Source organism: Artibeus jamaicensis, unplaced genomic scaffold (assembly GCF_021234435.1).
Source record: "Artibeus jamaicensis isolate MK-2021 breed Jamaican fruit bat unplaced genomic scaffold, CSHL_Jam_final scaffold_1019, whole genome shotgun sequence".
Lineage (NCBI taxonomy): Eukaryota > Metazoa > Chordata > Mammalia > Chiroptera > Phyllostomidae > Artibeus > Artibeus jamaicensis.
Window position 1 is genome coordinate 14275798 of NW_026522025.1, and position 15230 is coordinate 14291027.

A 15230-nucleotide genomic window follows, 5' to 3' on the forward strand; every position below is an offset into this window, starting at 1 on the left:
GTGCAAATGGGATGGCAAGAGAGGCCGAGGCACCGGACCAGCGCCTGCCATGGCGGAACCACTGTGCACCCAGCTGGCACTGGCTGTGCTCCTACTTTGCTCAGATAGGACATGATTTCTGGATCTAGTCCTGGGCGAACAATAGGTCCCTCGGCCAAAAGCACAGAGGACTATACCTGTGATTGTACCAAACTGGGCTCTCTTTCATGTATGTTCTTGTCTGTTTAAAGAGAATACCGTGTCCAAGATGGGAAAATCTTCATTCCGTTGAGCATCACTGTGCAAGGAGATGTGGTGGTTTCCATGTATCACCTGAGATCAACCATCGGGAGCCGGCTACAGGCCAAGGTATGGTCTCAGGAAGGGTCACGGCGGAAGTTCCTTTGAGCTTTCAGTGGGAGTGTTTCAGAGTTTTCCTTCAGTATCACTTTGGGCTTGAGTGGCTTATGGATTTAGACCCAGAAGGAGCCTTTAGAGATTGCTTATGTCCATCTCCCTCATTTTACAGGGGAGGGGACTAAGGCTCAGAGAAGCTATGATCTACCCAGCTTGAACACTAATAGAGTTAGTCACCCTTGTGAGGGTGGCTATCTCTATTGGGGAATGTGGGATTAAGTAATGATATTTAAAAAAATTTTTTATTACAATAAAATTCACCCTTTTAAAGTGTATAATTCCCTTTGTATTTAGTATTTTCAAAGGGTTGTGCAGCTGTAAGCTCTGTCTGAATCCAGAACATTTTCATCACCCCCAAAAGAAGCCCTGCACCCATTAGCAGTCACCGCCTATTTCCCCTTCCCTATCCTCTGGGCAACCACTGATCTATTTTTTGTCTCTAAGGATTTGTCTGTTTTGGATATTTCATATAAATGGAATTATACAATATATGGTCTTTGGTGACTGGCTCTTTTTACCTAGCATAATGTTTTTGAGATTCATTTATGTTGTATGTGTATTAGTATTTCATTTCTTTATACAGTCAAGTAATATTCCATTGTATGCAATACTGCCTCTTATTAATCTCTTCATCCGTTGGTGGATATATGAATGATTGCCACTTTTTGGATATTACAAATAATGCTACAAGTAATTGCAGTTTAAATTGCTCTGTGCCATTCATTGCGTAGTTCAGGGCTGACCAGAATAAGACTGTATCCTTGTCTTTAACACACTTAGACTAGCAGGGGACACACACATGTACGAATGCGCACTGCCTCCTAGAGACCAGATTAGATGTTCTAATGGGAGCGGTTTGTTTTAGCCAGTGGTGGCCCAGAAAGGCTACGGAGGGAGGGGCTATGACCTTACAAGGTGGGGGTGAGCTTATCAGGTTGGAACAGGGGCATTCTAGATGGGAGGGATGGAATGAGTCAAAATATAGCAGTGCATAAGAACATGGACGTTGGCAGGTGAGGAAATGGCTTGCCGAGGCAGAGTTCATGGAGGGGGAAGGCCAGAACAAAGCTCAGCCTGTTTCAAGTAGGGGGTTTATTTAATGTTCATCATAAGCAAAGGCTCAGACTTAGAAACAATTGGAGGTTCATGGCTCCCCAAAATATAATCTTTTGATCTGATTCCCTCTTCACGGATTGATTTTAATGTGCTTCTCTCCTGTGTTTTTAGGTGACCAACACTCAAATATTCCAGCTGCAGTTTCATACTGGATTCATACCAGTGGAAACAACAGTTTTAAAGTTCACCAAGTGAGTGCTGCTAGGGCCGAAAACCCTTTTCAATCAGAACAGCTGGGATTTTCTGGGAGCCAGTCGTTCAAGGCTCATTAGTGCTGTGCGGTAGCATCCCCGAGTCTGCTGCAGGCCTGGGAATGTAGCTTAGCAACAGAGAGGCTGGTTTTGATTTGTCTTGAACACAAATGGTTCAAAGGACTTGAAACAGAAAGGCCTAGATCCCTAAAATTCCATGCGCAGCAGCAAGAGGGAACAAAGTGTCAGTGCTGTGATCCTTTGCATCTGTGTATCCCTTTGTGGGGCGGCACTTTGGTCAGTCGTGCGATGTGAGCACTGGCCCTTCAGAGTGGATTCCAGGCCATAGCATTGAGCAGGATCCTGGGAGACCCCCTTTCATCAGACATTAACCCTCTGTTGCTGTATTTTAGTGTGGTCTGGAGAACTCAGGGAGGCGGCTGGCTCTGGGGTGATGAGTGGGAGTTGCTGGATCAGGGTCGGGGTAGACATCTGAGAGCTCAGGGTGGTGGCCTTGGGCCTATTTCACTATATTAATAACTGATTTGGCTATGCTGGTACATATTGGCTGCATGTATCACCCCTGCTTTCTAGAATACTTTCATGTGTAGTAGTGTCCAAGTTCTCTGAGTAGGCATTATTCTCCTCTTTACTCTAGAGGAGTGAACTGAGGCTTAGACCAGTAAAGTAATTTATCTGGTTAATGATCGCCTTTTCCCTAGAAAATGCATCTCAGAGTTAACCTAGGAGTCAGCCTCCAATGGTTCCTGTGCTGAACACTGTACTGATTCCATTGTTTTTCACTGATCATATTCTTTTACTTTCCTATTTAGGCCTGAGTTGGATGCATGTGATGTACCAGAAAAATATCCTCAGCTATTTCAGGTGACTCTGGATGTAGAACTACAGCCCCACGACAAAGTGGTAGACTTGACCCCACCATGGGAACATTATTGCACAAAAGATATCAATCCCAGCATCCTCTTTTCTTCTCACCAAGAGCAACAAGATACTATAGCCTTAGGAGGTAAGAATCACCTGATGGTTGTGTTTTTAGCTGGAAGCCTCTGTGTTGTTAATAAGTCACACTGACTTACTTCCTGTGTTTTTTTGACACTGCATGGCCTCTTGTCTTGCAGGACAGGCTCCGATAGATATCCCTCCAGACAACCCCAGGCATTTTGGGCAAGGCGGCTTCTTTTCCACTCTCTGTTGGCAAGGTACTTCCGAGCATATCTTTACGTTATAGTTGGTTAAATCACATGGTTCTTTCATAAAGGTGATTGGTTCTCAAAGCAGCCTAAAGTAAAGCAGCACTTAGAAGTCATCACATTCCCCCTTACTTGTCACTCTCTTGGCTCATTCCTTTTTCAAATTAAGCAGCCTCCTACTTTCAAGTCCATAACTGCTGTTAGACTGATGCAGAGGCTATTTTAAGCTGAATGCTTCCTTTTCTCTCTGCGTGGTATATTTTAGATTACATTTTTCCTGAGTTTACAAATACGCATGATATTTATTAGGATCTTCCTTTACACCAACGACAAACAAATGAACTCTATCTCCTGCCCTCAGCTAAATATTCTGAAAATGTAAAATCTGGCAGAGCTGAGCTTCCCTCGCCGCAGAGAAGGCAAACACCGGCCCTGTGCCTCTGCTGCTCGCTTTAACAGCTGCGGCCGAAATCAGGCTCTGTCTCAGGGTCCTTTTCTGCTAAACCTGGTAATGTTTCACGATCTTTCTAACATAATACTTCCAGTTGCTGCCATCAGTAGACTGGCACTGGCATTCTAATGGATACCCACCTGCCATCCTGTCACCAAGGATTGGGGCCATGGGTTTCTCAAGTTGGAAATCGAAAAGAACCACCCAAGATGTTTCCAGACAAATTTTATTGGACTTAAGCAAGTGTGAGGGAGATAGCATGCAAGGACAGGGTTCCTGACTCGCTCCTTGAGTGGCTTTGTTAGGTTGTTTTTAATAGGCTGTGGATAAAGCAGGGATGATTAAAAGTTGGGCAAGACATGGATTTTTTCTGGGTTAGGTCTGGACCACTTCCTCTGTCCTTTGAGTTGCTTAGCAACAATCTCTACACCTGCACTGTGAGGGCAAGATGGCCGTGTGGCTCATCACTGCTGCCCTAGGAAGGTTGTATTGCAGGCAAACCTTAATTGTGCATGTGGAACAGTAGTTACCACACCTGGAAATGGAGGGGTGGTTGCATTCCTGCCGTTATTTTATCTGGTGTTTCTTCTGGCTATCCGGTATTCCTTTGGCCCCAGGCCCAAGTCCCTATGCTGTCTCAATCCTTGCTTCAGAGTTTGCTGAAGTTAACTGCAGGGTTCAATGTAGAATTTAAGAATAAAGACGTCCTCTGTGAAAGAGATAGGACACTGGCTCTGGCAATGGTCTGCTTACCATTTTCTTGATGGACCTTCCACAGCTGTGTGAACATAAGACAGTATTCCCATGGCCTACACAGAATTTCCTGTGTTGGCAAAAGAAACTGTTCATAGAATTCCTTTGAACTGAAAGGCCTACACTCAGAAATAGGACCAATAACATCTAAAAAAATGGGAAACTTGGGAAATCTTGTCTTTCCCACACAGGGCTTTCAACAAAACTTCATGTTTATCTCTTACTGTGATTTTAGTAAGTGATTCAGAAATCATTCCTGTTAATCTCTGAAACAGGTTTTAGTGCAAATGCACAGTTTCCTACCCTACTTCACTGAGCCAGTTGTGTTTAGGAATGCAGATTTTTATTTGTTTGGAAAGGTGATGTGGGACAGACTGTGTGTGAATTAGCATCCCCAAGGTCATGTCCGGCAGCCTGTACTCAGACACATTTCTGCAGTGAAACATAGAAGTTGTAACCCCGAGTAAAATTCTTGGAGACTGTAAGTATTTTCACATTAGCTCTGGTCAGATTATTCTGCCTACTTGGTTTGCACCAACCTTAGGAGAACCTTTACCTTTCCATAGCTTTTTGCATTTCAGAATTGGGGACCAGGAATGTGGGTCTGTATTTGATTTGGAACGTGGCTCTTTCTGACATTAAATAATAAAGTTCCGTAGGAGGGGCTGTCTCAAGGAGGGCCTGGGAAAATCACTGAGCAGCTTCTCTGTTCCTTCTCAGAAGTCGCCTCTTTCCTGATCCCTATTTTATGCTGAAAGTATCTCCTTTCACCAGCCTAAGCAGAGCCATTCCCTCTATTTACGTACTAGGTGTGTGGTTCACTTCGGTTCCAGACTGTGGGAGAAAGCCTTGTTTTTGGCTACAGGCCACACGGAAAAATAAAACAGTGAGAGGAGTCAGCAAAGGGATAGGAAATAATGGTTTTCTAAAGCACCCAGCATTGTGCCTGGAAGATAACAACAACAATAATAATGATCATTATTAATAAAGAGACATAAATACTTCACTTCTTGCTACTTATCTGAGCATCCCCTACGTCCCGTCTCCTGTAATGCCCAAGCAGCCCTGTGAGTTAGGTTCGGTAGTGCGCATTGGCCCTGTTTCGAGGGGGAGCACACTGGGGCACTGAGAGGTAAAGTAACTTAGGTCGTGGAGCTGGGATTCAAGCCCAGGTTATCTGGCTCCAGGTCTTCTGCTCTTTTCCCCTATGCTGTAGTGACTCTCAGATGTTCAACAAATGCTGATCGAATGCAAAGTGAAATACATCAAGTTTTCCATGGGAAAGGTTCTGAGAGCATTGTTTGCTCAGGACCACTCCTTCTGTCTTTCTGGGGTGTGTGCGTGTGTTTACCTATACACACGTAATTTTAAAAACTATGCTGTGGCCAGTAGCTAACATTTATTGGCATCCTGACCTTTCTTAGATCAGAAATCGGAGAAATCATTCTGTGAGGAAGACCATGCTGCCCTAGTGAATCAAGAAAGTGAGCAATCGGACGATGAACTTCTGACCCTTTCCAGTCCACACGGCAGTGCCACTGATGACAGACATCATGGAACCAAGAAGCCCAGCAAAAGGCAGCAGGAGCCAGCTGCCCCTCCACCCCCCGAGGATGTGGACCTTCTGGGCTTGGAAGGGTCTACAGTGAGTAAGAACTTCTCTGCACCAGTGGCTCCTCCCACCAACTCCGAACTGCTCAGTGACCTGTTTGGGGGTGCAGGTGCAGCCAGCCCTGCCCAGGCTGGACAGTCCACGGTGGAAGACGTGTTTCATCCAAGTGGACCTGCATCTGCCCAGTCAACACCACGCCGGTCTGCCACGTCCACCTCTGCGTCTCCAACTCTGAGGGCGGGGGAAGGTAATTTTTCCATGCTGCTCTGTACTTCTCAGTTTTGGCATAGAACCTTTGGGCCAAGCAGGTAGAATTGACCCTTCCTAATAAGCTAGACTTTTCTGGTCTCTCTGAAAGTCCCTCAGAAGTCTATATTTTTATTTAAATGGGGAACACAAGAGGAAATAGAATGTAGGACAGAGTAAAAGTGAATATTTGAGCTTCTCATCCTTACTTTAATTTTTTTTTCAGGGCTTTGGTACCTGAGCTTAGAGATGTAGACTGATGAATTATTATTAATAATGACATCTGATATTTGTGGGGTTTTGACTATTTGGCGCACATGGAATTTCATGCCAAACATTCGGTTTTTATAATACCCCATTAAATAGGTGCAATCATAGTTAAGGAAATAGAGGCTTAGAGTCAAATTAGTAGCATACTGTTCATACAGTTAGAAATTGATGGGGCCAGTTTCCAAAAGTAGGCCATTTGACTTCAAGCTTTCCCTTGCTTTTTCCTGTAACACCTTCCTGGAATTATAGTTTTCTGAATACACTTTGACTGTGCAGAGAAGTACTTGGTTACATCAAGATGTATTTAGGGGACTCATTCTGGCAGCACTGCTGACCACAGCAGAGCTGTTGGTGCCAGGCAAGGAGCTGGAGCTGCATGTGACTCAGTGAGCTTCATCTTGCTAGAGACTCAACCCTTCCCATGGCCGGACATCCACAGTTTTTTGATATTTGCAAGACAGTGTTGCTGAGTAAACAAAAGCCTATTAGAGCTTCTAAGAATTAGTTGCTTCTTGTTATCAAGATAACATCACATTAGAAAGAATAAAGAGAATTGTCTCAGCGTTCCAGGTATATGGTAACCTGTAGGAACTTTTTTCCCCAAGTTTATTCTTCACTTCTCAGAAGGCCTTGGCTCGCGCTGATTCATGGTAGCTCAACTGGAGGCGTTCTTTGTAAGAGTGAGTCTCAGAATCCTTGAATGTAGGTGCTGGAGCTCAAGCTGCTACATGTTGCTGGTGGAGCCAGGATGTGAGGGGCCCTGGATCCCAGGATATCTCCTCTTCTTCACTTCCTTCCATCTAGTTCTTACTCACCAAAGTGAATAAAAACTCTATCATGAAATTAAAAATCCCCAGGATCCAAGATAGCATAGCACTCTGTGGTCACCTGTTAAGACCATGCACCCCGAGTGACTTTGGATGATTTAATCCATGATAATTCTGTGTACATAGTTCTGTTCCAGTGTCAGAACTGGAAGGACCCTCTGAGACATTAGATAAAATCCGTGCCTCAGGTTACAGACAATAAAATTGAGGCCTAGATATACTGATTGACTTGTCCAAGGATGCATAGCTGGTTGGTGGCAAACCCAGATCTAGAACTCTCCTCTAGAATTCTGTCTCCCAAGAGGAAGAATATTTAATAACCTGTGACCCGGCTCCACCACCACCCCTGCCCCCCACAGTGAACCAGGTAAACTACTTTGAGACTATAAGATGCAACCCCATTTACTCCCAAATGGGGGGTGGTGTGTCTTATAGTCCAAAAAATATGGTAGAAAGAACATAGTCCAGAATTAAAGGCCTGGACTTGAATCCCAGGATCAACACTTAACTATCTGTGTAGCCTTGTTGATAAAACCTTAATCTTCTCTGTTGTAAAAGGGGATAATATTTACCTGTCAGCATTGTTATAAAGACTAAATTTTGAGCTCTTACCTTTGGTATTGGGAAGTTCACTTTTAATTATTGGAGAATGCCTCTAATTTAACATAAGTTGATATGTTAAGTGTACCAAGCAATAGAAGATTTTAGCTTCCTCCACTAGTTGGCATCAAACTTAAATGTAGTATCCTCTTATACTCTGTAAATCTCAGTGTTGTCATTTGACAGAAGGGATAAAATTTTGTGAGTTCTAAATGATAAGGGATATACTTTGTGTAATAGAGTGCCTGACAGGTAGTTGATTTACTAGTGCTGCACGAGGCTAATTCATTGCCCCGTGGATTGTAGGAGAGCACTGTGGCAATGAAGTTGCAGCGGAACACATTAAACCATATGTCCTACCTGGGCTTTGAGAGCGGGGTTCATTCATTAACTTTTTTATTCTAATTGTCTATTCCTAAATAGGTCAGTCCCACTACAGGAGGCAATCAACTCATTAGTTGATTACTTAGTAGGAAGTGCCATCTCACTATAAAGAGCTGAAGGAGTTTCGTTTCTTGCCCAATAATGAGATATTAAAGGGCAATTACATGCATGCCATTCTGTGTGGTTTTCTTCACATTCATTTCACACCTTGAGAAATATGAGGTGCTTTTGGGAAGTTCCTGGAATTTGGAGTCAGAAGACTTGAGCACAAATTTCAGCCCTATTAATTACTTGATGTTGGGCAAGCGACTTGTCTTTTTCAACTTCAATTTCATTGTAGAATGAAAATAATACCACTTCTGAGGTATTCTTTATGAAAGGCAATGTTAACCCTAAGGAAGGATACAATGCTAGTGTTGCTGCATTGTTGCTGGAAACCTCAGCAGCCCACTTAGTTCTGGTCTTCTTAGTTCATTCACAATCTTGCTAGCCCTGGAGGAAATTGAAGGGTAAGATGGGCCCAGGAGGCAGACATCATCCTAATTTTTCAGGTATTTGGGCGAGGGCCTGGCAATAGTGACAACTCTTCGATATTTAGTGAATGAATGAACTCGTAGGACAAAGAAATCCATTTTCCCTTTGTTTTCTAGGTACCGCCTTTGACCCATTTGGAGCACCTTCTAAACCATCGGGTCAGGATCTGCTGGGCTCTTTTCTGAACACATCCAGTGCTTCCAGCGACCCTTTTCTTCAGCCTACGAGAAGTCCTTCACCTACAGTGCATGGTGAGGAGTATTTTACATTATGTTCAGTGGAACATAGATTTCCACAAGTTATCAGTAGGTACTTAGATTTAAAGGCATCCTGTAGGTGTATTGGGTGGGGCGGGGGAGAAGCTATATAAGGCATCTCTCTCTTTTGGAAATTAACATTTCCTACTAATGTATTAAAAAGTCTATCCAGACCATAAACAAATCTGCTTAACTTTATTTTACTCAGCTTTTCTAAACCTTATTTGACTGTGGAATTCTTTTTTTGCATTACAGCTACATACACAGAATTATGACACCATTGGTTACAGGATGTTTCTTTTTTTTTAAGTACTAATAAGGAAGAAAAAAATGCTGTCACTTTTAGTTGATTAGAAGATACATCCTAGTTGGGGAAATCTTTGGAATGTGAAAAATATGAGTCCAGTTAATAAAATGTGATATGAGAATTTCACAAAATTAGTTTTCTACAGGACAGACTTTAGAATACAACACCATGCCCTGCTGTGTGTAGCTTAGTGGACTGAGCACTGGCTTGCGAACCAAAGGGTCATGGGTTGGGTTACTGGTCAGGGAACATGCCTGGGTTGAAGACCTGGTTGGGGACGTGTGAAAGGCAACTGATCGATGTTTTTCCCCCTCTCTTTCTTCCTCTCTTTCCCTGTCTCTGAAAATAAATAAATAAACCCTTAAAAAAAAAAGGAATACAACACTGTGATGAATTAGAGCTATTCTGTCTAATAGGAAGTGGCCACTTAGTACAAAGAATATAAAATATCTCATTAATGTTTTTATATCGGTCACTTGTTAATAGTTTGAATATATTGAACTAAATAAAATACATCCCTAAAATTAATTTTACTGATGCCTAAATTTTTACCATTTTCAGTGTGACAACTATGAAATTTTAAATTACATATGCAACCCACATTTTAGTTTTATGTTAGAGACTTTAGGTCGTGTGGAAAGAATAGCAATCACATCCATTTGTAAGCAATAGGATATCATGTAGGTAACAGATTAAAACTAGAGCCTTTCAGTGAAGAACAAATGGCTTTGAGCTAGAGAATTGTGTCCCATTCTTGATGTTGAAGACTATGGAACTTTATTGGCCTCAACCTAGAGAGTGACATATTGTTGAAGGCACCCTGAGCTTGTCTGGAGTCTGCCATCCACTCATCAGCTTGACCTCATGGAAGTTTTGCAAATGCAAAAGGAAGATTTGTTACACAACACTGGTCAAACTGTAACTTGACTAAAAATATCAATCAATTTCAGAATAACCTTTATAGGTAATTTCCAGTTAGTCTTATATATCAAATGATTTGAGGAAGACCCACAGGATGACATACAAGAAATGTTCCTCTCACCCTTGAGTAGTGCCTGCCTAAGAGAATCTCCTGACTGGAAGTTGTTTTCCCTGGAGAGAAAGACGCGGGGATAGAGGTTAGAGCTACTGGTTTGCTCACTTACTTAAAACGTAAGTTACATCGGTGGTCTACTCAAAAGAGCTCCTGATTTCACTCAGCACGGGAGCCAAAGTCCTCAAAATGTCCCACGTAGGCCCTATGTGCCCTGGAACCCCAGTGACCTCATTTCCCCTTCTCTCCCTCTTGTTCCCTCCATTCCCGCCCTGCTGGCCCACTTGCTATTGCTCTGGCTGATCCGTTTTTGACCTTTGCCCAACTGTCACCTTCTCAGTGGGGTCTGCTCTGGCTGCTCCATTTCACGTCACAATTTATCCCCCTGCCCCTACTCTGCATTTTCCTTTCCATGTTAGTTATCAACTTCAACATATTTAATAGTTTACTTAGTGATATGTTTATTTTTTGTTGTCTCTTCCAGCAAAGCAGGCATTTTGTTTGTTTTGTTCATTAATGCTGCCCTTGTGCTTGGAAGAATTACTGGCACACAATAGGCGCTATCTAGCTATCTTTCTGATATATAAATATAAAATTAACTAACTCATTTTTCCTACCTAAGCCTCTTAGATGCATAATGATAGAATTAATGAGGCTATGTATTTTCCTGATTTTTTAAAAAAAGATTTCATTTATTTATTTTTAAGGAGGAGGAAAGGAGGGAGAAAGAGAAAGAGAGAAATACTGATAGGTTGCCTTTCATACACCCACAACTAGAGACCTGGCCTGCAACCCAGGCATGCACCCGACCAGAAATCAAACCATACACCCTTTGGTTTGCAGGCCAGTGCTCCATCCACTGAGCCACAACAGTCAGGGCTGTTTTCCTGATTTTAATACTTTGAATTTATCATTTCCATAAGAGAACCACCTTTCATGTCCCATGGGTGTTGATGTTCGTACTTTAGCCTGGCAGTTCTGGGTCTGGTTCTCTGTGTCTTATGAGCTGGTTAGAACCTGGTCATTACCCAGTGCAGGCCAGTTAATGCCCCTTCCTTTGGGAGCCACGCTTCTCATTTTGGCCTGTGTCTTGCCAGTGAGTGAAAAGAATTTTCCACCCTTCTTGCTTGGAAATCAATGATCATCCCACTGTTAGTGGGTCAGCTGCATATTCTTCATATAGGATAACGTATATGTGAGCCCCCGATGTCAGACTGGGAGGTCAGAATTGCCCGCCTCCAGCTTTCCCTACCTCGGCAAAAGGTGCCTGTTCCCATTCTTCATCCGGCTCTGCAAGTGGAAACCTGGAGTCATTTTCCTCAGATTCCCCAAAGCACCACCATCTTTTGTTAAAACCAGGAAATATTACCTTTGCACTCTACAAATATTTAGTGAACATTTACTCTAAAGAGGATAAGCACCTGAGGCACAGTGTTAGAAGGGAAAAAATAACCGTAACAAAAGGCAGGGAGAATACAAGTGTTAGGTAATTACCTTTCAATTTGTGTGTCCCCCTCTCCAACAGATTTTGAGTTTTTTGAAAACAGGCAATATGTCTTTTAGTTCTCTGTTCCCTGGCAGGGTACCTTGCATATGGCAAGTAGTCATAATGATTTTGGGTTTGATTAGTTATAACATTGAACTTATTGGCCTTACTATGAACTTACTAGTTCATCCTAGTAAGATATCAGAGTAAAGTCAGAGTGTAAAGAAAGTCAGACAGCAAATGTTAGTTAAAAAAAAAAAGGGTCTAATTTACACCTCAGGTTTCAGGAATTACTGTGGAATAAGAATAGAAAATTACTATTACTCATAATAGCATGTTCTTTTTAAACTTAATGGTGGGAAGGTCAAGATGTCTTGGTTTGTACTAAGCAAAGAAAACAAATATAAGGCTCAGGAATGCTAATCTTGGTGAATTAATGATCCTTTGGTTGGTGGTGGCAATCAGTATGTGTATGTTTCAAATTCCACTTTAATATTCAGTATTTGCTCAGTATTTTACTCAGTGATTTTATGGACAGAACTTAGAGGTCCCTTAGAAATTCTTTCTTATGACATCCTATTTATTACTTGCATTTCAATGTATATTATCCTTATACAGCTGATTCTCCTTAGCTAAACATCATAGAAGGAATAGCTATATGAACTTAGAAAAGTGGGCTCTAAGCTATCTTGTTTTGATTCTCTGTTTCTCCTAATTTTTAGCTTCGAGTACACCTGCTGTGAACATTCAGCCAGATGTTTCAGGAGGTTGGGACTGGCATGCTAAACCAGGTAAAGGTCAGCAGGGTATTTTTCCATGCACACTTAGCCAGTTGTTAAAGCATGACCATTCATCCAAGATAAGTGAGTGCTTACAGAGTGTCATAGCCCCACCCATGTAGTTTGTGTTGATGTTTCCTAAAGACGTGTTCTGGTAGGACTTCCCCATTGCATTTGATGACATGGCAATGCCGTAACATAATATGTTATACATTATTTTATTTTTCTCAGTCTCATTTGCTGAATATGTGTTTTGACACTAGAACGAGGTGGATCTGGATATATATCTAACTGTGCCACTTAGAAGCTCTTGGCTGTTGTTTTACAAGTTTGAATCTCAGTTTTGTTTTCTACTAAGTGGTGATCATAATTCTTGTCCCACACAGTTGTACAGTTTAAGTGAAATCACATGACAGTTTCTAGCGTAGAGTAGGTGCTATATAATGTGGATGGTCCTCCTCCTTAACAAAGGACTTGGGTTAAGGCTGGATTTGTCTCTGATAAGTAAGTTGTCTTCCTCATGCTAGACGGTACTTGTCGAGAGCCATGTGTGTGACCATATCTCCTGCACTGTGCACATGACACACATATGCACACAGTGTGCTCATCACAGCAACTTTCTGAAGCAGTTCCTGTTTCTTTACTGAACCAATAAGAAAATGTTGGAACTCAGAGAAGTTACACAATGTGCCCAGGGCTACTCATCCAAGAAACAGCAGAGCCAGAATTCAGATGCAGGCTTAGTGCAAATTCCATAGAAAGAATGAAGTCAGGTGACAGGAGAGGTAACCTGGGCAGTAGCTCACAGGTGTGGCCAGGAAACAACGTATGCCTTCTTTGTGCCCTGCCCCTGCCGCAAGCCACTCTCCACTTACGTCAGAAAAGTGAGGTCTAGCGAACTTGTAATGTATTTCCAAATCCTGTCCTCATTTGCGGTTGGAGACAAGATGAGCAGTATGTTTGAGTTTCTGAATTTCAGCCTTTAGCCTTGGGCAGCTGACTCATTTTCAATGATCTTATTTCCTTTCCAGGAGGTTTTGGAATGGGAAGCAAGTCAGCTGCCACCAGCCCAACGGGATCCTCGCATGGCACTCCCACCCATCAAAACAAACCCCAGACTCTGGATCCTTTTGCTGACCTTGGGGCACTAGGTACAAGCCTAACAGGTTAAGATATTCACTTATGGCTACAAAACCTCAAATCTAAATCTTTAGTGTTATAATCAGCTGGAACCTAAAGTCTTATATCATCTTAAGCTATATGTACTCTAAATCCTGTGACTGATTAAAAACAACAACAGGTTTCAAATAAGGGGTTGGCATGTACCCCCATTAATCTATTTCTCCAATGCCTAATTTTGGGTTAGTAGCATGAATAAAGTTAGAACTTCCAGAAGCATCTGACAACAGAGTTTGGCCGCAGCAAAAGTAACGAACATGTAGGGAATCGCTGAGAGACGAGGCTGGTCAGACAGACGTGAGCCACAGCTGTGCACAGGCCTTCTTCCGACGTTACCCGCGAGGTCCTCACGCGGGCATCCCCCTTCTCGTCACTGACTGCAGCGCTCCCCGGTCAGCTTGCGAAACTGCACACACGCGTGCTCACTCTCTGTGCGGTGTTTTCACCACATGTTAATTTTCGTTAGAGAGTAAGTGTCACTTGAATGGGCGGTTCGGGAATCACTGGGTTTGGTGGACTCTGACTGCAGCAGACATGTCAGAATAGTCACGGTGATGCTTTCCAAAAGGGACAGAGTTTGCCGTGTTCTCAAACTATTTCACCAAGAAAACATCTTTTAAGGACTAGTTCATTGGGTCTTTTGAAGCCTTGTCTTCCTCCTGTTCGCATCCTCCTCTGGGTGGTGTGGAGTTGTTCAATAGTGGGGGGGGGTGGGCCCTGACGCCAAGGTTTAAATTAGCCACATTGGTAGTTCAGGTTCTCAGAAACGCCTGAAGTATTTAGAGCCAAACTGTGTACAGGGAAGGAGAGAATGCTACCATTTTTCACAGTAATTGTGTCGGAATCTTGACCTTTCCTTACACATGTTTTAGAATTTTTTTCTTTGAAGAACTCTGAAAATTATTTTCCATTCTTTGTATTTTCATGTAAGCCGAAAAATTTTAAATAACATCAGGTGAGTTTCTACTTCAAATAAAACCTCATTGATGGGTTATTTTTTTAAATCTATTTATTCATTTTACAACTATTTAGTAAGTACCTTCAAGGTGCTAATAAAAACCAACCAACCAGAAAAAAAAACACAAAATAAAATTCCTCTCTTCTAAAGCTTATATTCTAGAAAGGAAAACAAATAGTAAATGAATAAATTTATAATCTAATAACAATATTTATTAGGGGATTTACTATGTGCCAGGCACTATTTTAAGTGTTTTACACATATAAATTTATTTAATCTTCCAATAAGCTCTCAAAGTAGAGACTATTATAATCTTCCTCTTGTAGATGAAGCAACTGGGGCACAAAAGGCAAAGTAACATTACCAAGTAATAAGCTTTCAATACTGAGGTTCTAACTCTAAAGCTTGTGCTTGTAACCCCTGTGCAATAAGATGAGTGATGGCTGGACTGGGGTGTTATTTTAGATTCAAGTGGTAATGGAAGGCCTCTTTGAAGAGTGACCTTTACAGAACGTTTGTTTTTAAAATTCAGCATTATATTTTACATTTTGTTCTCATGTCCTTTTAGACACCATTAATCTGGAATCATTCTTCAACCTTTCATTGCCTTTTATGAAATTGATACTTGAGGGATACAGGC

General features: G+C 42.1%; 1 protein-coding gene across 4 annotated transcripts in view; it reads left to right on the plus strand.

The window, feature by feature from the left end:
- Positions 1-15230, plus strand: part of DNAJC6 (DnaJ heat shock protein family (Hsp40) member C6) — a 148446-nt gene that overhangs the window by 122910 nt on the left and 10306 nt on the right. For 3 of the 4 annotated variants that reach the window (XM_037143748.2, XM_037143752.2, XM_037143751.2), the window contains 8 exons: positions 231-348; positions 1624-1703; positions 2537-2730; positions 2843-2923; positions 5543-5977; positions 8708-8842; positions 12397-12465; positions 13485-13619. In XM_037143748.2, coding sequence (XP_036999643.2) covers positions 231-348; positions 1624-1703; positions 2537-2730; positions 2843-2923; positions 5543-5977; positions 8708-8842; positions 12397-12465; positions 13485-13619 — 1247 coding nt within the window. The remainder of the gene's footprint in view (positions 1-230; positions 349-1623; positions 1704-2536; positions 2731-2842; positions 2924-5542; positions 5978-8707; positions 8843-12396; positions 12466-13484; positions 13620-15230) is intronic. The other variant, XM_037143750.2, reaches the window with a different exon arrangement.